Here is a 26,537-nt window from a genome sequence, read left to right as displayed (position 1 = left end):
GAGTACACAATCTGTTGCAAATTTTTTTATAAGTAGCTTATAAGAAAGACCCTGATGTCTCAATGCTGTTACATATTTGCTGTATGTAATCCACTCTGTGAATATATCTGTGAATATATCAAAAATAGTCGTGGACAGACATGCAGTTTGGTTCTACTCTGGACAATTACGTAATGTTATTATAAAGAAGAAATCCCTGCACAGGTCTCTATGTGAGCTTATTTCAATTAGATACACTCTAAGGGTGAATGTTGAATTACAAGGAAAGGCAAGTTAATTTTCTTTATTTTTTCTTTTTTGGGTCACACCGGACGATGCACACGGGTTACTCCTGGCTCATGCACTCAGGAATCACCCCTGGCAGTGCTCGGGGGACCATATGGGATGCTGGGAATCAAACCTGGGTTAGCCGCGTGCAAGGCAAACACCCTACTCGCTGTGCTTTCGCTTCATCTCCACATTCATTTTATTTTTATTATTTATTTATTTATTTATTAGCTTTTTGGGTCACACCTGGCAATGCTTAGGAGTTAGTCTTGGCTCTACACTATGCCCCGGATAAGGATCAAACCCGGGTCAACAGCGTGCAAGGCAAATGCCCTTCCTGGTATACTATCACTCCAGCCCCAGGCATGTTCATTTTAGTAGATAAAATGCTAAAAAAATTTTAAAATTATGTGTGCTAATTTACATAATCCCCAGCAGTGCGGGATAGTAGTGTTACTTCACATCCCTACTAGAATACAGCCATACTTATTCTTTTACGTATTATCTACAGCTGTTTCATGCTACAGTAGAACTGTAATGAGACTACATAAGCTGCAAGGTTAACACAGTGAATATCTGAGTTGTAAGGGGTGCTGAGCCCTGATTTAGATCATTAAATTCCCAGTTTTATGTACTAAATACATTTCAGACAAAAGTGACCCAAAAACCAAAAGTTAAAAAAATTTAACTTTTGTTTTTTGGGTCACACCCGGTGATGCACAGGGGTTACTCCTGGCTCATGCACTAAAGAATTGCTCCTGGTGGTGTTCAGGGGACCACATGGGATGCTGGGAATCGAACCCGGATTGGCCATGTGCAAGGCAAATGCCCTACACACTGTGCTATCGCTCCAGCCCCACATTTTTTTTTGAGTCTTTCTGCCTTTTATTTTTATTTTTTTCATTTTTTATAATTTCATTTGTTGAATCACCGTGAGAGCAGTTACAAAGCTTTCGGGTTTTTTTTTTTTTTCTTTTTGGGTGACACCTGGCGATACACAGGGGTTACTGCTGGTTCATGCACTCAGGAATTGCTCCTGGCAGTGACTCGGGGGGCCATATGGGATGCTGGGAGTCAAACCCAGGTCAGCTGCATGCAAGGCAAATGCCCTCCCCACTGTGCTATCGCTCCAGTCCCCAGCTTTCAGGTTTAAGTCTCAGTCATACAACGAAACACCCGTACCTTTACCAGTGCCCATTTTCCACCACCAAAAACCCCAGTGTACCTCCAATCCCATACCCTTCCCCTACCTGTGGAGCAGATGATTTCCACATTACTCTCTCTCTACTTTGATCACATTCAATATCTTGACACCAGACCCACCATTATTATTTGGAATTTTACCCCAACACTGAGATCTGCTGAAAAGCTAACAGTAGACAATTTGTTTTCTATTGCTGTTTAGGAATAACACATGATGTTGCGTGGCTGCGGTAGTGGCCGCGCGATTTTGAAATTCCGAAATTTTAACACTTAAATCTGGAGGGATTTCTGCCAAAACCTGCTGAGTCTCTGGGATCATGGCCATTAACTGCTCTCATGGTGATTCAATAAAAAACAAATAAAAACAAATAAATAAATACCATAAGGTCAGAGAGTCAAGCAAGTATGGCAACTGCCTTGCATGCAATTAACCTGGGTTCACTCCCTAGCATCCCATATGTGCCCTGTGTGCTCCAGTAGTGATCTGTGAGCATAGAGCCCAGAGTATGTCCTGAGCAGTCAGATGTGCACCGCCTTCCCCCAAGAAACAGAGCTAACAAGGCATAAAGGAATCTATCTGGGTTAAAAAAAAAAAAAAAGGTTTGGGACTGGGGAAATGCCTCCCTGAAAGTAGCTGATCAGGGTTCAATTCCTGGCACCCCATATGGTCCCCAGAACACTACCAGGAGTGATTCTTGAGCACAGAGCCAAGAATAACTCCAGAGCATTGCCAGGTTTGGCCCCCAAACTGAAAATAAATAATAAGGTTCTATTTCATAATTAGGGTGATACACACACACGGGTATATTCATTTTTTAAACTTGGTAATAGGGTCAAGGTGATAGCTCAAGGGGCTATAGTGCATGCTTTGCATGAAGGAAGTTCAGGTTCAATTTCTAGCACCACATGCTCCCCTGAATAATGTCAAGAGAGATTCATGAGCACTGACTCACGAATAACCCAACCACTGCAGGGCATGGCCTAAAAAAAAAAAATCCTCAGGATCAGCACAAAATAAACCAAGATTTGTCTAATAAAAAGCATACTACCAGGGCCGAGAGCAATAGTACAGCAGGTTGGGTGTTCTGCAAGCAGCTGATCTGAGTACGATCCCCAGCATCCCGTATGGTCCCCTGAGCACTGCCAGGGGTGATTCCTGAGTGCAGAGCCAGGAGTAACCCCTGAGCATCACTAGGTATGACCCAAAAAGACCAAAACAAACAAACAAACAAAAAGCTCCATAATACCAAAGCCAGTATTCCTCAAAGGGAAGTAATTGTTTAAGAAATTCTGTTTGAGTATATTTAAGACCCAATTAAAAAACAAATGTAACAATAATTTAATATATGTACAGAAATAATCACATATGCAAATTACTGAGATTTAAAACTTTATGAATCACAATAAATTATGGGAACTATCATTATCAAATCAGGTAAAGGTAAAGGTAAAGGCCCTCCCGTTGATCGTCGATTTGCTCGAGCGGGCCCAGTAACGTCTCCATTGGAGACTTTGTTGTTACTGTGTCTGGCATATCCAATACTCTCGGTAGCTTGCCAGGCTCTCCGAGAGGGGCGGAGGAATCGAACTCGAGTCGGCCATGTTGGCCGCTTGTAAGGCGAACGCCCTACTATCTATCACTGTGCTATCACTCCAATCAAATCAGAATAAACTAATAAAAGCAGTATTCCTTACACACTCAAAATCTGCAGGCTTAAGTAATTCTATTTTCCCCAATTTATTTGCTTAATAAAACTTGCTCAATTTTAAGTGCTCTGAAAGATAAATATTTACTTTTTTTTTTAATGTAGGAGTACTGCTATTATTCAGCCATGGATAAGGCTGACTGAATTGGGCATGAACTTCACCTTACATTTTTTTTCTTTTTTATAAATTTATTTATTGAATCACCATGAGAGCAGTTACAGAGCTTTTGGGTTTAAGTCTCACTCATACAATGATGAAACACCCGTCCCTTCACCAGTGCCCATTTTCTACCACCAAAAACCTCAGGAACACCTCCCATCCCACACCCTCCCCCTGCATGTGGGGCAGATGATTTCCACATTACTCTCTCTCTACTTTGATTACATTCAATATTTCAACACTAGACCCACCATCATTATTTGGGATTTTACCCCAACACATCTGCCGAGAAGGCAACATTAGACAATTTGTTTTCTATTGTTGGTTATAAATAACATATGATGTCACGTGGTTGCAGTAGTGGCCACACAATTTTGGAATTCCTAAATCTTAACAATTAAATCTGGAGGAATTTCTACCAAAACCTGCTGAGTTCCAAGATTTGTTCCTGAGTCTCTGGGATCATGGCTGTTTAAGCAGCTTGATCAGGAGCCAGAGAGGCCGTTCAAGGGCGGCGAATCGGGGTCTCATTGGGGTGGGGAGGAAAGGGCCGACTCCACCCCATCCCATGAGGCCCCGCATGTCTCATCACTGCGGGCCCAAACCTGACTGTCCAATGGCCTCTGGAGGATGGTGGTAACTGAGCTGCCAGGGGAAACAGGTCAAGGCACGAAACCTATTCCCACTTGGGGTGGCCCAGCGCCGGTAACCTACTGCGGGGACCAGACGCATTTCTGCCAAAAGCCGCTGGTTTCCAAGATTTGTTTCTGAGTCTCTGGGATCATGGTCATTAAGCAGCTTGATCAGGAGCCAAACAGGCCATTCATGGGCGGTGACTCGGGGTCTCATTAGGGGGAGGAAAGGGCCGGTTCCACCCCCATCCCGTGAGGCCCCATGTGTCTCGTCATTGCAGGCCCAAACCTGACTGTCCAATGGCCTCTGGAGGATGATGGCCACCGAGCTGCTAGGGGAAACAGGCCAAGGCACAAAACCTATTCCCACCTGAGGTGACCTGGCACCATTAACCTACTGTGGGGATCAGACACATTTCTGCCAAAAGCCACTGGATTAATATTTACTTTCTTTCTCTTCATAAGTACCAAATATTATTTACGGGAAAGAAACAAAAATTGAAACTACTTCCACAAAATTTGTACTTGTAAAAAAATAATTTTTTTCCCGTACCTGCATGACCTGGCATGCATTTTCGATGCTGGTCCAGGTATATATGTAAATTGGGTTTAGAGCTGTAGATGTGCCATACTGGCAGAGGATATGGCTTACATGTACAAGATACTGGGTTCAGTCTCTGGCACTGCACAGCCCTCACGCTTTACCCTTCCCTCGGCATCACCAGGGTCAGGTACCCCATACGGGTGTGGCTCCCACAACTAATAGCAACAGGCATCAAAAAAAGTGAATCAGGCTGGAGTGATAGCACAGCGGGTAGGGCGTTTGCCTTGCACGTGGCTGACCCGGGTTTGATTCCCAGCATTCCATATGGTCCCCCGAGCACCACCAGGAGTAATTCCTGAGTGCATGAGTCAGGAGTAGTCCCTGTGCATCATCAGGTGTGACCCCAAAACCAAAAAAAAAAAAAGAGTGAATCATGATTTGAATGAAAATTTCTATGTAGTTAGCAATGTTAAAGAAACACAGACTACCTTACCTTTTTGACTCAATGAATTTCATGATGCTTAAACACTAAAAAAGAATACATATCCTAAACTTTTCCTATCATACTAAATTATATTCTGTCAAAGAAGAAACTGAAAAGACCAACATGTATGAAGGTTACACTTTTGTTTTGGGCCACACCTGGCTGTGCTAAGAGCTTACAACTGGCAGTACTCCTGGGACCAAACATGGTGTTAGGGATTGTTCCTGGGTTCGCCACATGTATGGCCATATGCAAGGCAAGTCCCTCAATAGCTGTACTCTCTGGATCCAGAAAGATATACTTTAGCAGCACCTTTACTGTCTTACATCCGACAGGAGGAACACTCCTTTGCTATTATACAGACTTGTGCTCCTTCTGTATTCCTACCTCTGAAGAGCCTAAGGTTTCACATTCGTAGCTCTTTCTGCTAACTAGTTAGCAAAACTAATTGTGGTTGATGATTTAACTTTTTTTTTTCAGTACTAAGGATGGAACCCAGGATCTCACACACTTGCAAGTCAAGTGGCTCTACCGCTAATGTGCATCCTTAGTCCTTGAGGATTCTTAAGCCTTATTCATGCCAGTAGGTATCATGATTTGACACAATTCTAGTATAACAAACTTCCATTTTCCCTGCTGTTCTAAGGGATTTTATATGGTGTAAATGGGTTCATTTCAAAGAAGACACAACAAAGGAAAAGAGCAATGACAAGGTGAGAACATTTACCTTGCCCTCTGTGGCAGTGAAAGTTGTTCAAGTGAATCACTTCTTCATTGTTGTTTCTCTCTGCCATTTTCAAATGCAGATGTACATAAGTTCTAATACTTAAACATGGCAACTATCTGATCCAAAGGGCCTGAAAATCAAAAAGAAAATGAATATTAAAGAATGAGGGAGGGAGCTGGAGGTAGAGCAGGTAGGGTGTTTGCCTTGCATGCAGCCGACCAGGAAGCCCAGTCAACCTTTGATCCTCAGCACCCCTATGGTCACCCGAGCACCACAGAGCTAGGAGTAACCCCTAAGCATCACTGGGACACTCACACCCCAAAAAAACAAGGGAGTGCTGGGGCCAAAAAGACCACAGAATAGGTAAGGCACCTGCCTGGCACAAAGCCCACACGATTCAATCCCAAGCACTATGTATGGCTTCCTGTGCCTGATCAGGAGTCATCTCTGAGAACAGTGTCAGGAGTAAGTTCTGAGCATAGAAAACGAACCCCCATTCTCCCCCCCACCTCCCACAATAGGGTAAATCAACACAGCTCTTCCCACCTATCAGGTCAAGATACATTCTTAAGTTTAAGGCGAAAGCGCACCATGCAAGACACAGACAATAAAAAGTATTTTTGCCTTAAACACAGCTAACCTGGATTTGATCCCCAGTACCCCATACAGTTCCTCGAGGCCTACTAGGAGTGATCCCTGTGACAGATCCAGAAGTAAGCCCTCAGATATGGCTATAAAATTAAAATACATTAAAGAAAATAAAGTGCCTATTGCACGCTTGTCATGTGACATAAAGGATTTCTGTTATGCATCATGGAGAACACACACAAAAAAAATCTAACAGGAATCTTGCCTCAAAGAATGTCATGTCCTAGTAGTGAGAGAAATTAAGTAAGATATACTACAATATATCACCTTACAATTTATAGCCTTACTTAATATACTATTAAGGTATACTATAATATATATAGCCTTTAATACAATAAAGAAACGACTATTCCAGTTAAAGGAGAAAAGCTGTCAGGGAAGGCTTAGTAAAGTCAGCAGTAGCACTGTAGCACTGTCCTACTGTTCATCGATTTGCTTGAGCGGGCACCAATAACATCTCCATTGTGAGACTTGTAATTTTTTTTTTTTGGAATATTGAATACATCACAGGTAGCTTGCCAGGCTTTGCCGTGTAGGCGGAATACTCTCGGTAGCTTTCCAGGCTCTCCAAGAGGGGTGGAGGAATCAAATCCGGGTCGGCTTTGCTCAAGGCAAATGCCCTACCCGCTATGCGATGGTTCTGGCCCAAAGTCAGCAGTATTTGAGTTAAATTGAAGACTAGGCCAGTTCCAAGATTAGTCTTTAAGACCAGGACCATTTTCATATGGGGATTGTAGGAGCCCAGAGTCAATCAAAAAGCAAAAAGTAGGAAATCTGATTACCCCACCGGTGAGACTGTGCAAAACCTGACATTACAGGGAAATAATATTCCAGCAGTCTTTAGGTGAATGATAAAGCTATTCTGGAGAATTCCTCCAGAACCAAGCACCTCAGTTGGCAATATATCCATCCGGATAAAAAGGCTTAAGTGGTGGGGCTGGAGCAATAGTACAGCAGGCAGGACATTTGCCTTGCACGTGGCCAACCCAGGTTCGATTCCCAGCATCCCATATGGTCCCCTGAGCACCGCCAGGAGTAATTTCTGAATGCATGAGCCAGGAGTAACCCCTGTGCATCACCAGGTATGACCCAAAAAGAAAAACAAAAAGGCTTAAGTGATCCCTTCCCAAGACCCTGACTCACAAATCTGTCATCAACTAGAACCACTATGTTCAGTTTGGGAGTGGTTTGCTATATATCAACAATAACTGAAAGAGAATTATTATTTTCTAATAATGGCAAACAATACAATGCGAGCTTAGGCACACTGTATGTCTAGGAAATTCTAATGCCTAGAAAAATCAACTTAGCTACAAAGTATAGGCCAGACTGTAGAAGATATCTGGTGGCAGGAAACACAGAAAAACCTGGGGAGTCTGAACTAGTGGGGGGCAGGGGAATGGGAGAGGCTGAGTACAAAGTTAGATTTAATGGCACCTTAATTTTGTGTATTTGTTTTGGGTCACACCTGGTATTCCTCAGGGCTTACTACTGGCTCTGCACTCATGAATGACTCCTGGCGGTGCTTGGGGGACCACGTAGGTTGCTAGGGATTGAACTCAGGTCGGCCGTGTGCAAGGCAAGCACGCTACCCACGTACTATTCTTCTAGTCCCTCAACGGCATATTTGTATGTAACTATACATTAGGGCAAGAGGAAAAAGGGGAGTCAGAGTCAACCCAGATAGAGGGTTAGGTGATTGGAGGATGCTAGTGTGATTATGAAAGAATACGCAGATGATATATTATAAACAATAAAATAAAATCCTTGGGTGCTGGAGTCATAGTAAAATTGGTAGGGCATTTGCTTTGCATGTTGTCATCCTGAATTCAATCCCTAAAACTTTATATGGATCTGAAGATGTCAGAAGTGATCCCTGAGCCCAGAGCCAGGATTTAGCCCTGAGCACTGCGGGTAAAGGCCTTCCCGTTGATCATCGATTTGCTCGAGCAGGCCCAGTAACGTCTCCATTGGAGACTTTGTTGTTACTGTGTTTGGCATATCGAATACGTCACGGGGAGTTTGCCAGGCTCTGCCGTGTGGGCGAGATACTCTCGGTAGCTTGCCGGGCTCTCCAAGAGGGGTGGAGGAATCGAACGCGGGTCGGCCATGTTGGCTGCGTGCAAGGTAAACGCCCTACTGCTGTGCTATCGCTCCAGCCCTAGCACTGCGGGTATGGCCCCAAAACAAAACAAAAACAAGAAAATATAATTCATCTTTACTCTGCAGAGCCAAAGAGATACACTACAGGGGCTAAGTCAATTGCCTTGCACAGTCAACCCTAGTTCAATTCCCTTCACTGCCTGTAACTCCCCAGCACTATAAGAGCAACACCGGAAGTGAGTCAGAAGTAAGCCCTGGCACCCCTGTGTGTAGCCACCAAAACAAACAAAACAAAGAATCTTAACCTGCAGAAAAAAATGAAAAAAAAAAAAAAACAAGGTAAAAGAGCACGCATAATTACAGACAAAACCAGTGTGAATTTTCCAGTTATCAATGCCTTTTAACAACTGGAAAGGTTTTAAACCAAAAATTACATTAAACATCTTCAGTGGGTGATGTTAACATATTACACAAACGTTATTTCAGAGAGACCCAAGCCATTGTATGGCAGGGAGGGCACTTGCCTTGCACCTGGGTTCTATCTCCAGCATTCCATATGGTCTCCCAAGCACCGCCAGGAGTGATTCCTGACTGTAGAGACAGCAGAAACCCCTGAGCATCACCAGGTGTGATAGAAAAACAAAACAAAAAAGAAAGGAAAAGAAAAAATTAGTTCAGAAACTGGGACAGAGAAGTAAACATTTCCTCAGCCACAAGGTGGGAGAAATCAATGTTTTCAATGATTTTTTCAAGCCAACTCCTCTGTGAAGTCATGACACTTTGTCTGTCCCTCTCCATCTTCATACTGTCTGCAGTTACCCTCTCTGAAAGCTTTTTCCTTTCAGCCACAAAACTGCTCATGGTAGAACCAAAGTGCTGCTTAGTAGGGTCCCTGCTGGCCTAACAGCCTCACCTGCACCCCTTCCCCACTCATCATGGGGTACCGTCAATGACTCAGTTTCCTGGCATGTCAGCCTCCCTCCTCCGGCTCTCCTCTCACTGGATCATTCACTCATCACTGCCTCTTTTTGACCAAATTAACTCTATCCAACCTTTGGTTCTTTTTAAATGCCTCAGAGAAAAACCTTTTGCAACCAAACCTCCGTTCATTCTCATATCTCACATCTTTCACCAAAAAAAAAAAAAAACTCATATCCATTTAGAAAACTATTATTTATTATCTAGCACCTCGGCTAAAAAGAGTTCCAAGAAGGTAAAGGGCTTGCATGGTATCCATTCCCACAGTCCCACGACTTGGCACACAGCCGGGCACCACGTTGGCTGCGCTGGAAGAGCCCTGTTTTTTGGCGGGGTTGGCATTCTGAACCCGTAGAGGCTCTGCCAGGAGTCACAGCCCCTGTGTGTGTGTGTGTTGGGGGTGGGGGTGGGGGGTAAGAACTACTCGGATAAAAATCTCCACCGCTACAGGACAACCTCAGCAGCACCAGCACCGGAACCTGAACGTCCTCCGGCCCGGTCCAATCCCCATTCCGGGTAGGACCGAGGGGGCCAGCGCGACAACACGGGGGGGGGGGGTGGAGGGAGAGGCGCCTGCACAGGGTCCCCTGAGCCCATCCGGAGTGACTGACTGCTGAGCGCAGAGGCAAAGCGTAACCCTCTCTGAGCATCGCCAGGTGGGGCTCCAAAAACCAAAGAAGTAAATAAAATAAAACATAGGGACGGGGTGGGGGGTTGAGCGCATGTGTCCCCACAGATGCAGCCCAAGACCCTGGGTTCGACCCGAAGCGTAAAATAAAGGATAACATGTCAATGATTAATAATCAATCGACAATGAGAATAGATGCAAAATGCTCAGTGCGGTGCCCGACACTTAGCAGACCCCATTGTGTCTTCCCATTAGGGGCCAAGGGGGGCGGGGGGCTGTTCTGAGTTCACGCCGCCAACCCTAGCGGGACCATTAACTAATGAGGGGCCACGCACAACGGGGGACCGCCCCCCCCCAGGGCTGCACGGGTAGGGCCGGGGTTCTGAAACTGGGTCCCCCGCGAAGCCCCTGCGCCCCCCGCGTCCGGCCCCACTGGCAGCGCCCGCCGCACTCCCCCACCCCTAGTCGCTCGGACCCCAACAACTTTCGGGGCCCGGCGCCGCCCGCCTCAACCAACTTCCTCAAGCGCGATTTGCCCCCGCCCGAGCGGCGACGCGTCCGTCAGGAGCCCGCGGCGCCTTACGCCGCGGAGCCGGACCCAGAAGTTTCTGTGGCGCGGGGCGGGCGGCCCGGGCGAGCGGCCGGGAGTCGCGCCCCTTGAGAAAACGCGTCGCCACCCGCCGCGCGCCTCCAGTCAGGTGCCGCCGGGGCAAGCCGAGCGCTCGCGCCGCCGCCCGGGACCCACCGGCCCGCCGCCGGCCCGCGAAACTTCCCGAGCTGCTGGAGCTGCGGCCCGCCCGCGCCCCCCGGAGTCGCCCGCCGCCCGGGACCCAGGCCCGCGACCCCCGGCTCGTAGCCCCTCACGCCCGCGGCCCCCGCCCCTATACCCCGCACTCCGGGGAGACGCCGCTGCCGCCCGCCGCGACCCCCCGCCTCCCCGGCTCGCCCCTCAGCTGTGCGGCCCTGAGCGCTTGGCCCGGGCGCCTCACCTTCAGCTCCCCAGACGCGGCCGCCGACAGCTCGCCCGCCGCCGCCGCCGCCGAAGCAGCCGCCGCGCTCCTTCCGGCCCTGCCGCGGCGTCACCGCGCGCCTGCGCGCAGCGCCCCCTCCCGACTAGCGACAGGAAGAACCATAGAGGCGCGCCGGGACTAGGGAGGCGGGGCCGCTGGGGCACGCGAGACCATAGAGAGGCCCGCGCCGCGTCCCCGACGGCTCGGGTTCGCCTTTGACCCCCCACCCAGGGGGTCACGGCCGCTGAGAAGGGCATAGGGGCCGGTGGCGCGGGAGATCGCCTGCACGATCACGCTGCAGGAACAGTCAGCATCCACCCACCACAGCTTTTCCGCAGGCTTCCTGTGGGTCAGGCGCTGTATTCGGGACTTGCGGGGCAGCGGGTCCGTCCCTGGTGAAGCCTCAGTTTCACAGGGCGAGTTCGTCACTCCTTAAGGAATTCCACTCGGGGGAGCTGGAGCGATAGCACAGCGGGGAGGGCGTTTGCCTTGCACGCGGCCGACTCGGGTTCGATTCCCAGCATCCCATAGGGTCCTAGCACCTCCAGGAGTGATTCCTGAGTGCAGAGCCAGGAGTAACCCCCTGAGCATCGCCGGATATGACCCAAAAACAAACAAACAAACAAACAAACAAAAATTCACTGGGGGAGGAGGGCCCAAAGCGATAGTGCAGCGGGGAGGGTGTTTGCCTTGCAGGCAGTCTACCTGGGTTTGATCTCTGGCGTGCCATAGACTCCCCCGGGCACCGCCAAGAGGAATTTCTGAGTGCAGAGCCAGGAGTAACCCCTGAGAGGGTGGGCGGGGAGAAATTCACTCAAAGAGACAGAGAGAGATGCCATAGATGGTGGGGGCTGGGGGTGATGGGGAGGGAACCTGGGGACACTGGGGCTGGGAAATTAACACTGGTGGAGGGATGGGTGTTGGAACAGTATCACTGAAATCCAGTCATGAATAGCTTTGTAATGGTCTATCTCACAGTAATTCAATAAAAAAGAAAGAAAAAAACCCTCATTTTCATTGTACTTTATTGAAATAAAACTGGCATAATAATTGAAAAAGTAGAAATTTACTCATGTTAACTCTGGGAAGTCTTGGACAAAGAAGACAGAAAAAGAGTTAGGCTCATGCTTCAGGCCACTCTCTGGGAATGTTTCTCTGGAGGAGACCAGGAGCAGATAGCCGAGTGAGGTCAGGAAGGAGCTCAGAAGGTTGAGGTGGGCAGAGCTGCCCAGTGAGCAAGTCTCTGCCTTGGAATTCCCTCTCTCTGTCTCTCTGAGTGAATTCCACCCTCCCCCCACCCCCTTCCAGGGGTTACTCCTGGCTCTGCACTCAGGAATTACTCCAGGCGGTGCTCAGGGAGTTCTCAGCACAGCACGGCCCCTCAGGCTAAGGCTTGGTCGTGGGGATCCCTCAGGCCACCATGCCAGGCTGAGTCCTCTCACTCTGCAAACACGGCTGCAGCTTCACAACCAAGGGCGCAGTCCCTGGCTGTTGCAACCGCAGTTAACATCAAAGAGAAGGAGAAGGGGAAATGAAAATAAACTGTAATAAAACAACAGATACCTGCGGCCAGAGAGATAATATAGGAGATAAGACCCTAGGCTTAGAGAAGGAAGGGGTCCCTGACTCCAGATGCAGAGCGTGAGTTCAACCCTGTTCCCACTCTCCCAATCCCTGGAGTCCCTTTTGAAACTGGGGTTTCTGCCCTTCCCTCACTCTGGAGCAAGCAGCTGGAAGTTTCGTTAGCTTTTTTGGTTGTTGTTGGGGGAAGCGTGCCCAGCAGTGCTCAGAGCTTCTTCCTGACTTTGTGCTCAGGGATCACTTCTGGTGATGTTCAGGGGATCAAAAGCTGGTGCAGAGGATCAACCTGAAGTCGCTGGTATGCAAGGCAAGGGGCAATCTCCCCAACTTTTTTTTTTGATGGTTTCCACATGTGAAGATAAGTGCTTCTACACTTGAAAATAAGTAAGTGCTCCTGAACTGAGCTACAATTCCCTGCCTACCACTACTTTTCCTATTAAAGTCTTGCTTTTGGCTGGAGCAATAGTACAGCGGGTAGGGGTAAGGTGTTTGCCTTGCCCACAACCAACATGGGTTTAAGCCCCAGCATCCCACATGGTTCCCTGAGCATCACCAGGAGTAACTCCTGAGTGAAGAGCCAGAAGTAACCCCTGAGCATAGCTAGGTGTGACCTGAAAAAGTAAAAAACAAACAAACAAACAAAAAAAACCTTTTGCTTCATCTACCAGGAAAATTGTGTATCAGATCACCAAGTGGGTCTGACTCTGTTTCAAAGAGTGAGTTCATCACTTTTCTGAAAATAATAACATAGGTTCAACTAGCGCCAATCAACCCAGTAAACCGTCAATGACTTTCATAGCACCATTGTGAAGTAGAATGATTTTCACAAGTGGATTTTTATTCACCTATTTTTGATCACTCCATTCATTTGCCTTTGTGTTATAAGGTGCCATATAAAGAAAACTTGTTTGATGCTTGCTAAGGGAGCAAGTTTGGGTGGTGGTTGGGAAGCTGGGGACATTGGTGGAGGGAAGGACACACTGGTGGTGGGTGGGAACCCGGGGATATTGGTAGAAGGAAGGGCACACTGGTGGTGGGATTGGGATTGGAAATGTGAATGCCTGAAACAACCATATTATGAACAACTTTTTAAATAACAGTGTTTTAATAAAAAATTTTTTTAATTCTTGAGTTTCCCTTTTCCCACCCCACTGACACCCCATGTCACCGCTAAGCCCTGCCTCAGGAAGAAGAGCATGAAAGCCCAGTTCAGGAGCGTCATCTTGAAAATGACATCTGGCTGTGGGAGCAGAAAGTCTGAGTGTCTTTCCCCAGGTAACTGTGTCCCTTGGTTGGAAGAGTCAAGCCAACTCTCCCAAGTCCAGTTTAGCTGTGTAATTCTCTTTCGGTCAGGAGCAGGAATGCGCTAACAGTGGAACTTCCCACTAGCAGTGCAGTGACCTGCTGGTGAGCAGAACGCTGTTCAGGATAGTATCTGTTGCAGGACACTCAACCATTCAAATCACAGAATCCAGCTTACCGTTCCTTGTGGGTTTTGTCCACTGTGGGTTTTGTTGCTGGGGAACTGCATGTACAAATTAAATTCAGGACAGGTGTTTAAACTCTGGATAAGAGGAGAATGAAATGACCAGTGTCAGATGGCAAGGGACATTGAGTAGGTTTTTAAGGGAATAATGAAGTTGTGTGTCAGTAAGAGAAGTCTTTCTATTATTACTATCATTACTATTACTCTTAATGTTAAGCAGTGTCAAGACTCTGGAAGGGGCAAAGAGCTCTACCTGCGGGGCACACTGGGTTCCTGGAGGGTTGCACTGTGACCAGTTAGGTGCAAGGCAGAGTCCGGCCTTCTAGCAGTTGGGAACATTCTTCCATCTGCTGACTCACCCCTGCCCGATGCCTCCATCTCACTTTCTGGTTACAATGACTTCCAGTGTGCCCATGACCTATTCAATCATTTACAAGAGTCAAAGCCAAACTGTTAAGAGTTTGTGAATCATTTTTTTTTAATTCCCAGGAACTGTCACCATTGTCATCAGCTGGATCTAGATGAAGAATTGATCACCTGGCTACGGAGGAAATTTTTTCTGAAATCTATCTGCTTTTCAAAGTAGTCATTTCCAGCTATTCTGGCTCAGGGTTCTGTGTGTGTGTGTGTGTGTGTGTGTGTGTATGTGTGTTAATCAATGTTATTGTGGTATAATTTATATGCAGCACACTACATTCAGTTAAGGCACGTTTCTGAATCTTGACAGATCTGTGTGCTCACCTCACTAACACCATGATCAAGAGAGGGATTGAGTCCATTACCCCCAGATAGTCTTCTCTGATGCTCACCCCACCCCAAATGCTGTGCAACCACTTATATGCCGCTGGTGTGGATAAGAGTTGCTCTTTCTGTAGCTTTCCATGAGTGAGCTCAGAAAGCATGTACTCTTGGGTCTGTTTGCTTTGGTACAACTTACTTATTTTTCTAGGGTTGTTCCGTTTGTGTATTAAACCTAACCATTTAGCATCTTAGCCACACCCAACGGTATCAGGCTTACTCCTGGCTCTACGCTCAGGGATCACTCCTGGTGGTGCTAGGGGACCATAGGGGATGTCAGGGATCAAATCTGGGTGAGCTGAGAGCAGGACAAATGCCCTTCAACTCAACTGTAACTCTGGCCCTTTAAACATTTTTTTTTTTTTTTTGCTTTCTTAGGTCACACTCGGACATTGCACAGGGGTTACTCCTGGCTCTGCCCTCAGGAATCACTCCTGGCGGTGCTCGGGGGACCATATGGGATGCTGGGAATCAAACCCGGGTCGTCGCATGCAAGGCAAACGCCCTACCCGCTGTGCTATCACTCCAGCCCCCCCTTTAAACATTTTGAAGAGTAGATTACAGTGACAGTCAATTCATTCTCATTGATGTAGGCAGGTATATAGGGAAAGGCCCTCGGCAATAAAACTTAGGTCAACAGAACTTCTGGGAGGAAAATCCTGAGAATGATTCACCCTGTGGATACAGAAAACAGAACTAGTAAGAACTTCAGCAGACCCTGAGGAAATTGGACCCCTCCCCAGGAAATTCCTCTCCTGGAAAATCCTCGGACCTCTCATTTAATCAGATTGACTTTAGTGATTCAGCCCCAGGAAGACTAGAACTTTTGGATCAAGACAACTCAGGAAGAGCTTTTAAAAGTCTCCGTGAACAAAGGAAGGGCGCACATATGCTGCCCAAGCCCGTGTGCTGCTTGCCCCCACGTGGCCAAGTACATGAGGTACCCAAGCACATGAGTCGCCCGCATCCCCCCTCTTGAGATGTGTACTTTCATGCTTTCAGCTATCTAATGCTGGGGTGTGTGTAGGGGCTCTCTCTGCCCTTGGAGAAGCCCTTGTTCTCTCTTGAGCACGTTACTCTCTCTCTCTTACTTCCTACTCTCTCCCACTTTCCCTCCTTCCCTTCAAAAACCTTCAAATAAAATCTGCTTAGCTTCATTGCATGGGCTGGAGCGATAGCACAGCAAGTAGGGCATTTGCCTTGCACGCAGCCAACATGGCCGACCCAAGTTCAATTCCTCTGCCCCTCTCAGAGAGCCAGGTAAGCTACCGAGAGTATTTCGCCTGCACGGCAAAGCCTGGCAAGCTACCCGTGATGTATTCAAGATGCCACAAATCACGAATCACAAATCATCCTGTTATTCGTCGATTGCCTCGAGCAGACCCCAGTAACGTCTCCTTCATCCTAGCCCTGAGATTATATTCAAGGCTCTTTAGGAGAATGAGACCCATCATTGTTACTGGTATTTGGCACATTGGGTACGCCACGGGGAGTTTGCCAGACTCTGCCTTGTGGGCAGGCTACATTCGGTAGCCTGCCAGTTTGTCCAAAGTAGGAATGAGATAATAAGATGTCATAATAAGATTCGAGATGCCAAACACAGTAAACAAGTGTCACAGTGGAGACGTTACTGGGCTGGCTCGAGCAAACCGATGAACAACGGAAGGACAGTGACAGTGACAGTGACTTCACTGCTTATCTACTCCTGAAATTCTTTTCTGCGAGCGAGACAAGAACCCAGTAACCCTGGGTCCTGGCAAAGGCAGATCAGGAGAAAGTAACTGTCTTTTCCTTTCAACTCGTGTGAGCCACCCGTGGGGTCCACCTACATCATCATTAGTGTACAACTAATGTCTTCGTCACCATCCATCTTTCCCCATAACTTCATTTTGCAAAATACAGGCTCTCTCCATAAAATAGAGATCTCCTCCTACTTCCCAGCACCTGGAAACCACTGATTTACTTCCTGTCTCTGGGGTTTGAATTACTCAAAGTCCTTCTTGTAAATAGAATCATAAAGAGAATTCATCTTTTTTCCTGACTGGCTTATTTCACTTAGCCTGATGCCCTCAAAGTTCAATCATCTTTGAACATGTCAGAATTCCTTTCTTTTGGGGGCTGGAGAAATAGGTAAGGCGTAGTGCAGCTGACCCAGGTTCCATCCCCAGCATCCTATATGGTCCCCTGAGCACTTCCAGAAGTAATTCCTAAATGCAGATCTAGGAGTTACCCTTGATTATTGCTGTGTGAGACCCCAAAACATAGCTAAAAGAATCTCCTTTCTTTTTATTTTTTATTTATTTATTTATTTATTTTTTGCTTTTTGGGTCATACCCGGCGATGCACAGGGGTTATTCCTGGCTCATGCACTCAGAAATTACTCCTGGTGGTGCTTGGGGGACCATATGGGATGCTGGGAATTCAACTTGGGTCAGCCGCGTGCAAGGCAAATGCCCTACCCGCTGTGCTATTGCTCTAGCCCCTCTCCTTTCTTTTTAAAGGCTAAATAATTTTCCATTTATGTGTATTGTCACCTTTTTTCTTGTCCGTTCATTGTTTCCATTATAACTATTATGACTAATAATTCAATGAATATTTTATTCATATGAATGTACAAATATCTCTTCTATTTTTATTTTGGATATAATTCCAGATATAAAATTTTTGAGTCATACATTAATTCTGTTTGAAAATTTTGAGACACTCAGGCTGAAGAGATAGTACAGGGGTTAAGGGCATTTGCCTTGCATGCATCAGACTCCAGTTCCATCCTTGGCACTTTATATGGTCCCCCTAGTAAAGCCCCCAAGGACCACTGGTATGCCATGAAACCCTCTCCCACTGAATAAGTTTAAAAGGGTCAGAAAGGGGCCAGAGAGATAGTACATTAGGGCACTCACCTTGCACACTGCTGGCCCAGGTTTAATCCCTGACATCCCAAATGATCTCCCAACCCCATCAGGGGTAATTCCTGAGTGCAGAGCCAGGCATAAGCACTGAGGATTACAATTGTGGCCCCAAACCAAAATAATGATGATAATAATAATAATATAAACATAAAAGGGTCAGAAACACAGTATAGGGTTCGAGTACTATGCAGCTGATCCCAGTTCAATCCCCAGCACATCATGGCTTCCCAGTACTACCAGGCTGACACTCCAAGCAGAGCCAGGAGTAGCCCTGAGCATGGTCTGGTGTGGTCTAAACTCCCCAACCTCAATACATACAATATGTTCCTTGTCACAAAGCACCTCCAGCTAATACCAAACCATTCTCCTGCCTCAGCACACACACCATTGCCCTTCCATTCTCCCTTTCATTCTGTGCTTTCACAAACCCATATGAGCTCAGCTCTGGCCTTTCCAGAATCACTCTTGTAACTGCAGGCTGCCAGCCCTCATATTCCCATCAGTCTCCTCCCCCCTGCCCATCTCCATCCCTTGCATATCATGTTCCCCTGGGCATTAATCAAGTGAGACTAAAACCAGATATTTCTTCTCAGTGTATGATATGTGGCAGGAGTTGGAGGCAGCACAGCCTCCAACCTGAGCCTGCCTGCCAGTTGAATGGGCCTGTTTGAAAACTCAGCTCAGGGGCTGGAGCGATAGCACAGCGGGTAGGGCATTTGCCTTGCATGCGGCCGACCCAGGTTTGATTCTCAGCATCCCATATGGTCCCCTGAACACTGTCAGGAGTGATTCCTGAGTGCAGAGCCAGGAGTAACCCCTGTGCATCATTGGGTGTGACCCAAAAACTAAAATTAAAAAAATTCATTTATTTTATTTTATTGCTTTATGGGTCACACCTGGCGATGCACAGGGGTTACTCCTGGCTCTGCACTCGGGAGTTACTCCTTGCGGTGCTCAGGGGACCATATGGGATGCTGGGAATCGAACCCGGGTCGACCGCGTGCAAGGCAAACTCCCTACCCGCTGTGCTATCTCTCCAGCCCCCCAAATTAAAAAATTTTAAAAATTAAAAATAAAAAACCAAAAAAGGTGAGGGAGGGTTCCCAGTGGACTGTGAACACAGCTTAGCACCACTGGCCAGTACTGAAACAGGAATAGATGTGGACACAGAGAAATCTGTATCCAATCTCTGAAGTTCAGCACCCTACCCAGCAGTCAAACAGGTGCAATCTGGGGACTCCAAGTATCACGGGACCTGAGTAGCATTCAGGCTCCTGTCCCAAGCAAGCACCACACCTTCCATCCAGTTGGACAAACGTCATATGCAGCGGCCTCTGAGTCCCCAAAGACCACTCAGAACACAATCAAACCAAAGACCTAAAAAACGACAACTGGGCTGGAGAGATAGCACAGCAGGTAGGGCGTTTGACTTGTGTGCGGCCAACCCAGGTTCGATTCCCATCATCCCAAATGGTCCCCCGAGCACCTCCAGGAGTAACTCCTGAGTGCAGAGCCAGGAGTAATCCCCGTGCATCGCCAGGTGTGATCCAACAATGCAAAATAAATAAATAAATAAATAACTCAGCTCGGAGTGTGTTCCAATGGCAGCTGGGACCTGGAGCAGGGACTCTGACTTTGAATCAGACTGAGGCACCCCAAACAGTAGCACAAACAGTGGCATGAGGTGTCTGTCCCTCTCCAGGTTCTGGGATTTACAGCACTTGTGATCCCCTGGATGCTAGAGCCTGGGAGCTGCAAGCATGTGCACCAGAAAGAATTTTCCTGTTCCAGCACTAACACTCGCTGATGAAAGCAGAGGCCATTTCTGGTGTGCCAGCCTTATAGATGGAGGACGAAGCCACCTAACATTCAGAGGAAGACATTCAGAGACAAATGAATGCGGTCACCTTACTTAGCTCAGTGACCTGTGACATCACCTGACAGTCTTCTCCGGTGCACTGGTTTGACCTCTAGGAGCTGATGAATCCTCCTGCCCCCCCGCCCCCACCAACTGTGTGGAGCATAGCTTTAGATTGGAAACCAGCCTAAGAACTCACAGACAAAACGGACAGGCATGGGGCTTCTGCATGGGAATGAGCCCTCCAATCCCAACAAGAATCTGTACAGGCCCCAAAGGCTGATCTGCGAAGGAAATTGCTTTCACTGGTTCAGCTGTTTTTGTTTCTGTTTTTTGAGTTACTGCAGAGGATCCTGGGTCAAATTTCCGTTGCTATGGGGATGGGAATATAAATGTGCAGCGTGTTCCGTTGCCACAGTGATCAGAGGCATCTTCTCCACCTCCTGCAGCTGCTCTGTCATGTATTAGTCAGGGGAGAAGAAGGACTCAGGCCTCAGGTGCTCACAGAAGGAAGAGAAAATCACTTTTGTGGAAGGATTAGGGAAATGGGCAAATTCCACTTTTGAGTTGACCTGGGGAGACTTTTAGAGCTGACCTGGGGAGACTCGTGCTAACAGCAAGCAACATGGATGACTTAGTTCCAGGATGGCTTTGTTAGTTGATTGCATGGTGCAGTTCCGTGATTAAATTAGTCACACCAATGTCATCATTGCCAGTGTCTCCAGGGAACTGGTTCTAGGGGAGGAGGTTCTGGTCAGCGGCTGCTTGACTCTGTTAGAAATGTGTAGGATGGGGACACTCAAGTCTTGATTGCTCCAGAAGGTGTGAGAAACACACAGGACAGCAAAAGAGAGTTTGTGTTCATTTGCCTTTTGGATTTTGGGCAACAATTAGTGGTGCTTAGGACTCACTCCTAGCTCTGTGCTCAGGGATCACCCTGGCAGGGGACAGGGGACCCTATGTGGTGCTGGAGAACAAACCCAGACTTATTGCATGCAAGGCACGTGCCCGACCCACTGTACTATTGCTCCAACCCCAAGAGAGGGTTGTTTGTTTGGGGGGGAAGAATTTGGTAGATACCCTAAGGGAGACAAAGCATGGGCAAACTCCAAGAATAGCTAACTCAGGGGACAGGATCTGGAGCCTCAAAGAGTTCTCCAAGTATGGGGGTTCTCGTGAGAAAGGAGGAGTTTTCCAATGGAAGCTGGAGCTGGTGAAGAGTTCTCAACCGTGGAGCCATCCCCATCCCATTTTGCACCATGTATGGGCTGGAGCGATAGCACAGCGGGTAGGGCGTTCGCCTTACAAGCGGCCAACATGGCCAACCCGAGTTCGATTCCTCCACCCCTCTCGGAGAGCCCGGCAAGCTACGGAGAGTATTCGATATGCCAAACACAGTAACAACAAAAGTCTCCAATGGAGACGTTACTGGGCCCGCTCGAGCAAATCGACGATCAACGGGAGGGCCTTTACCTTTACCTTTATGGTATTTTGGGAAGTGTCACGCCACCAGATATGCAATGGAGGATTATGTGGTAATTGCATGACAATCATCAGTCATTTTATAGTGGACCAAAGAGGTCAGGCAAGCTTCTGGCAAATTCTCTGGCATCTTTAGTCCCTTGATCCCAACCTCATCCTCATCTCATCTGTGGTGAGAACATTGTTAGAGATATGGCCAGGACTCAGTTGGAAGTTACCAAACCCTTCCGGCCTGCCTCAGTTTACCTCCTACACATAGAGAGAGCTGAAAGTTCATGACAGCCTATGTTGCCAGATCTCCCCAGGCAGGTCATGATGGCTGAGCTTGGAACTCTCCCTGCTGTAGCCTCCAAGGGCCGATGATGTCAGCTTGCCCCATCTCTCAGGCTTGGGTGTAAGGTGTCCCCAACAGTCTTGTCATTCCTTCATGGCAGGGACGGGAGCTCGAGGTGGGGCTTCTGTTCCATCTGTCTCTGACCCCTCAGAAACAAGAACACGGCTTCTTGGGTTGCTTCACCAGGTGCAAGCTGGGGTCGTGAAGAGTCACACTGAGGCGTGTTGTACAAAGTTCATTAACTCCACTGGGAAGAAGGCAAGAGCTTGCCCTGTTTGAATAACCATCCAGCTGTGACCGGGGTCTCCAGCTGCATTAGGGACCCATAGCTGCGTCCCGCCCGGCTGATGGACGAAGGAACAGGTTCACAGATTGGTAACCAGTGGTGACTTTATTCAAACCAATTAAGATTATTCTATAGAAATCATGAAAGGTTGGGGGATAGGAATAGGTGTGCTTGAACATTCACATGAACAGCTAAAAGCGCAGTTTTCAGGGGATATTCTTCTAGAAGACTGCCCAGGGTGGCACTCCATCTAGGAACATACTGCTTTCCCCTTTCCTTCACTGGTGATCCATTTAAACAACCATATTAAATTTGCTTCTTAATAATATCCCTAGTCATTTTATAAAAACAAAGTAAGAGTAAGAGACTTATCTATACATTAGATTAAGCTTAAAACGGTCTCTCTAGACTCGTGGTAGAGAGTAGTTTTTCCTGGGGACGTCAGGTCAGATTAGTTTTTCCTAACCACAATAGGGTCCTTTGCAGTTGCTTCTTTTTGGGTCATGAGAAAGCTTGTTCCATGATTGTGCTCTTAACCTATTATACTTCATAGGGCCCTTAGGCTGTTTATTAATTGTCCCAGATCCATCCAAGTCTCTCCGTGGACTCACCTTTTGGGGTGTAAGAAACTAAATTCAATCTAAGGGCAAGTGAAGCTTAAGTTAAGTAAATAAGATAGATGCCCAGGAGTAAATATTTCTCAATCAATTAACTCCCATATTAGAAAACTTAGCCTTGTATTCTTGTGTCTCTACAGAAAGAACATAGCCCTAAAATAAAAATATGAAAAGGGAATAAGGAAAGAAGGAAGCAAATATTTCACTTGCACATACAAAATTCAGAGCCATCAGGTTTGACTTTACAAGTCATGCCTAATCTGGAGATATTTGTGACTACCAGGAGAAGAACACAAAGGTGAGATTAAAGATAAACATGGAGGATTGGGAGAGCCCAGGTGGAACCGGGTGTGTCCCGAGGATCACTGTAGTGGGTATAGCTCAGTTAACATAACAGGAGGAGAAAGGATAACCCAAGGTTGAGCTTGAGATGCTCTGAACTATCGTCCAACACTGTCCCCATGGTGTAAAACGTGGGGGTGACGTCAAATATTCCCCGCCTACTGCGTGACTTCTACAGTGGAGCAGCTCTTCCCTCCTAACTGTTGGTTAATTCCTAAACCGGGGATGCTGTGATTTAACTGTTTACACGTGAAAAACAAAAACAAAAACAAAAACAAAAACAAGCTGCTTCCTACATTTCATTTTCCCTGAGGGCAAGTTCTTGCTTCAAACAACTTTATGTTTTTGTTTTTGGGCCACACCAGCTATGCTTAGAGATTACTCCTGTTTTTGTTTTTGTTTTTGTTTTCTCTCTTTGGGTCATACCAGAGAGGCCCAGGGGTTACTCCTGGCTCTGCACTCGGGAATTACACCTGACAATGCTCAGAAGACCATAAGGGATGCTGGGGATCAAACCTGGGTTGGCTGCGTGCAAAGCAAATGCCCTCACAAACGCCCTCCCCACTGTACTATGGTTTGTCCCTCAGAGATTACTCCTGGATTGGCACTCTGGGATCACTTTTGGAGGGCTCAGGGGACCATAAGGGATACCAGAGATTGAACCCATTGTCCTCATGCAAGGCATGCGCCCTATCCAGAGTACCGACGCTCTGGCCCCTCAAACAACTTTTAAGAGCAGCAAACCTTACTAGCCACCAGCATAATGTCCTCCAGAATGGTTTCTCAAACAGTCCTGAAAATCCCGTGCTTGGCCTAATCAGAAATCCTTCCTCCTCCCTAACTTCCTTGCTAACTGTGGATCCTTATACTTTCTCCAGGACCCCAGATGACAGGAATCACAAGGTCCTTGGCCTTTATACACTGAGAGAGACTTCTTTCACTTAGACGTGTACGTGTTTCTCTTTATCATTCAGCTACTAAAAATGGATTTCCTTTTAGACCCATGAAATATTCCAGTGTCTGGATCAGCTACCATTTGTCTAGCTCATCAGCTGCTTCAGCAAGAGCTTGTGGCTTCCAAGTTTTGACGATTGTGGGGGGACCTGCTCTAAACACTGGCGTGCAGGTTTGTATATGGATGTAAGGTTCCATTCATGAGGGTAAACACCGAGGAATACGCTCTCTAGACCAACCAGGAGTTTGCCATTGGCTTTTATTGAAATAGAACCCACAGTGTTTCTCTGTCTTTGTTCTTCTGAGGACTTGGGGAGGTTGATTCCAGAGACAGAACTCAGGACCTCATCCAGCAGGCACATGCGGCACATGCTCTACCACAGAGTGCCCCCAGTACCTACTTTGCTTTTCACAATTATGTCTGGGCCGTCTTCCTGTCTGCCAGTAGCACTAGTCTTGCCTTTTCATGGCTGCATGGTACTCCACACGTGCACTCATTATGGGCTCGTGACTGTTCTACATTCACAAACCTCCAGATTGTTTTCAGCTTTTGTCTATTGTACACAGAACTGCCTTAGACTTCTCATACCTCACTTCCTTTCAAAAAGATACTGTGCAGATGGAGTTAGAGCAGAGGTCTCTTGTGGGGTGACCTCTGCCTGGCCCCAGGAACTCTTGGCAAAGTCTCACAGCATTATTGCTGATCACAGTCTCCGGGCTTGGGGAGGCATCACTGGCTTCTCGTGGGTCGCCATGGGGATGCTGCTCATTCCCCCAGGGCACCAATGGCTCACCAACCCCCTCCCAGGGAACCTTTGAGGCCTGGGAAGAAGTGGGGGGAAGGCCCGGGTGTTGTGGTGCTGACCTCGAGTTTATGTCCAGGAGGACTTGGGAGCCGCCGAGGGCTGGGCAGCGGCCTTGTTTCCGGTGGGAGAGAGCGTGGGATGGGGCAGGGGCGACCCCTTAGGTGACTTCCTCTGAGGTCCTGTGTCCTAGCACCCGCAACAGCGCCCCCTGCATGTCACGGTTGCGCAGAGTGTAGATGGCAGGGTAGAGCAGTGGTGTGAGGTTGATGTAGATGAGGGACACCAGCTTGTCCTCCTCCAGGTCCCGGCTGCTCAGGGGCCGGGAGTACATGGCCGTGGCACAGCCGTAGTGCAGTACGGCCACTGTGAGGTGCGATGCCACTGTGTTGAAGGCCTTGCGGCGGCCGGCCCCCCCCACCCCCATGATGACCAGCAGCACCCGCGTGTAGGAGAGGAGGATGAGGGCCAGCGGCAGCACCAGCAGCAGCAGGCAGGCGGCCAACAGCACATGCTCCTGCAGTGCCCGGTCCCCGCACGCCAGCAGCAGCACTGCCGGGAGGTCGCAGAACACGTGGTTGACCAGCCCCCCATGGCAGAAGGGCAGCTGGAAGATGACCGTGGTCAGGCCCACGGCCAGGACCGAGCCTCCCATACAGCAGGCCGCCAGCAAACGCCAGCAGAGCCCCGTGGTCATAATCTGGGGGTAGTAGAGGGGGCGGCAGATGGCCAGGTAGCGGTCAAGCGCCATAGCCGCTAGCAGCAGGCACTCAGAACCTCCCAGGGCCACAAAGAGGCCCATCTGGGCTGCGCAGGTGGTGGGGGCCACGGCCTGGCCCCCGGGAGGCAGGAGAAAGCCGGCCAGCATGCGCGGGGTCAGCACCAGAGTATAGGCCACCTCCACAGTGGACAGAGCCCCCAGGAAGAAGTACATGGGCGTGTGCAGCGCCGGGTCAGCCAGTGCCAGCCACAGGATGAGCAGGTTTCCTGCCAGCGTTGCCAGGTACAGGGGCAGAAGGAGCGCGAAGAGCAGCACCCGCAGCTCGGGGGGCCAGTCCGAGAAGCCCAGGATAATGAACTCCAGCGGGGCTGTCCAGTTCGGATCATGCCAGAGGCTCATATTGGGACCTGTGTCGTGACGGGGATCGAGAGGGGAGTCACTGTCTCGCACCCTGCTGGCACCCCACACACCCCCTCCCATGCCCACCCACCCTGGGCCCAGGGTCCTCCCCCAGCTCAGCATCCCGGTGCCTGAGATCCCAGTTCACACGGCGCTGTGCCCATATCCAGGGGCCCTGGGTCTGCCCCTGCCCCCCTTTTAGAGCTCACGTACCCCCAGAGCTGGCCATCCTGTGCTCTCCCAGAAGGAACAAGAAGTGCAAAAGGAAGATGGACTTCGATAGACTTCAGACACTCCTACACAGCGACACAGGGGACAGTAAGGCGCCCAACATCACCGCCAGACCATCTGCAGCCTCTCTCCTCCCCCACCAGTGACTGCCAGCGGGTCCCTGCTTGGAGCCTCCAGAGCCTGTCATGCTCAGGGGAGTAAGGTGATGGGTTCAGAACCCGAACTGGGACCACCCTGTGCCCACGCCTCACCGCTGGACTTGCTCCTGCCCTGTCCCAGGTTCCGGTCCTATTTCCAAGTTCCCCTTCGCTGGACCCAGGGCCAAGTCCAGGATCCTCCTGGCCTGTCCTCCCCTTCTGACCTCTGTGGGGAGTAGAGGTGAGTGGAAGTCCCCATGACACCCTACATCACGATGAACATGGATGAACCCCTCCTATCTCCTCTCTTCCCTCCTCTTGGCCATAGACCTGGAATGTGTCTGTCCCCGCCACCCCTTCAGCTCAGCCCGTGCTGTCACATGCGTGGTTTCCCACCCTCTGCCCCTGGGCACACCGGGATGTCATTGTCCATTTTCTGGCCTGTGCCCACACCACCACCCCCCTCCCACCACAGCCAATTCCTGGCCTGCCCGATACTCTCAGACTCC

The 26,537-nt window shown here is 48.6% G+C and overlaps 2 protein-coding genes across 3 annotated transcripts in view; both read right to left on the bottom strand.

The window, feature by feature from the left end:
• RNF216 (ring finger protein 216) overlaps nucleotides 1-11,169 on the bottom strand; it is a 114,748-nt gene extending 103,579 nt beyond the window's left edge. For both annotated transcript variants that reach the window (XM_056128392.1, XM_056128393.1), the window contains exons 1-2: nucleotides 11,070-11,169; nucleotides 5,724-5,853 (exon numbers count right to left, since the gene is read on the bottom strand). In XM_056128392.1, coding sequence (XP_055984367.1) covers nucleotides 5,724-5,790 — 67 coding nt within the window. In that variant the 5' untranslated portion in view covers nucleotides 5,791-5,853; nucleotides 11,070-11,169. The remainder of the gene's footprint in view (nucleotides 1-5,723; nucleotides 5,854-11,069) is intronic.
• Nucleotides 11,170-24,700: 13,531 nt separating this feature from the next.
• Nucleotides 24,701-25,660, bottom strand: LOC130036483 (olfactory receptor 10AC1-like). The gene has a single exon (XM_056128323.1). The coding sequence runs from the start codon at nucleotides 25,658-25,660 to the stop codon at nucleotides 24,701-24,703; it is 960 nt and encodes a 319-aa protein (XP_055984298.1).
• Between the last annotated feature and the right edge of the window lie 877 nt (nucleotides 25,661-26,537).

Source organism: Sorex fumeus, unplaced genomic scaffold (genome assembly GCF_029834395.1).
Source record: "Sorex fumeus unplaced genomic scaffold, SorFum_2.1 ptg000064l, whole genome shotgun sequence".
In the NCBI taxonomy this organism is placed as follows: Eukaryota; Metazoa; Chordata; class Mammalia; order Eulipotyphla; family Soricidae; genus Sorex; species Sorex fumeus.
This window is presented reverse-complemented; position numbering and strand designations above follow the sequence as displayed.

Bases quoted from the DNA above. Each gene is read 5' to 3' on its own strand.
- LOC130036483 (XM_056128323.1), bottom strand. From the start codon at position 25,660: ATGAGCCTCTGGCATGATCCGAACTGGACAGCCCCGCTGGAGTTCATT.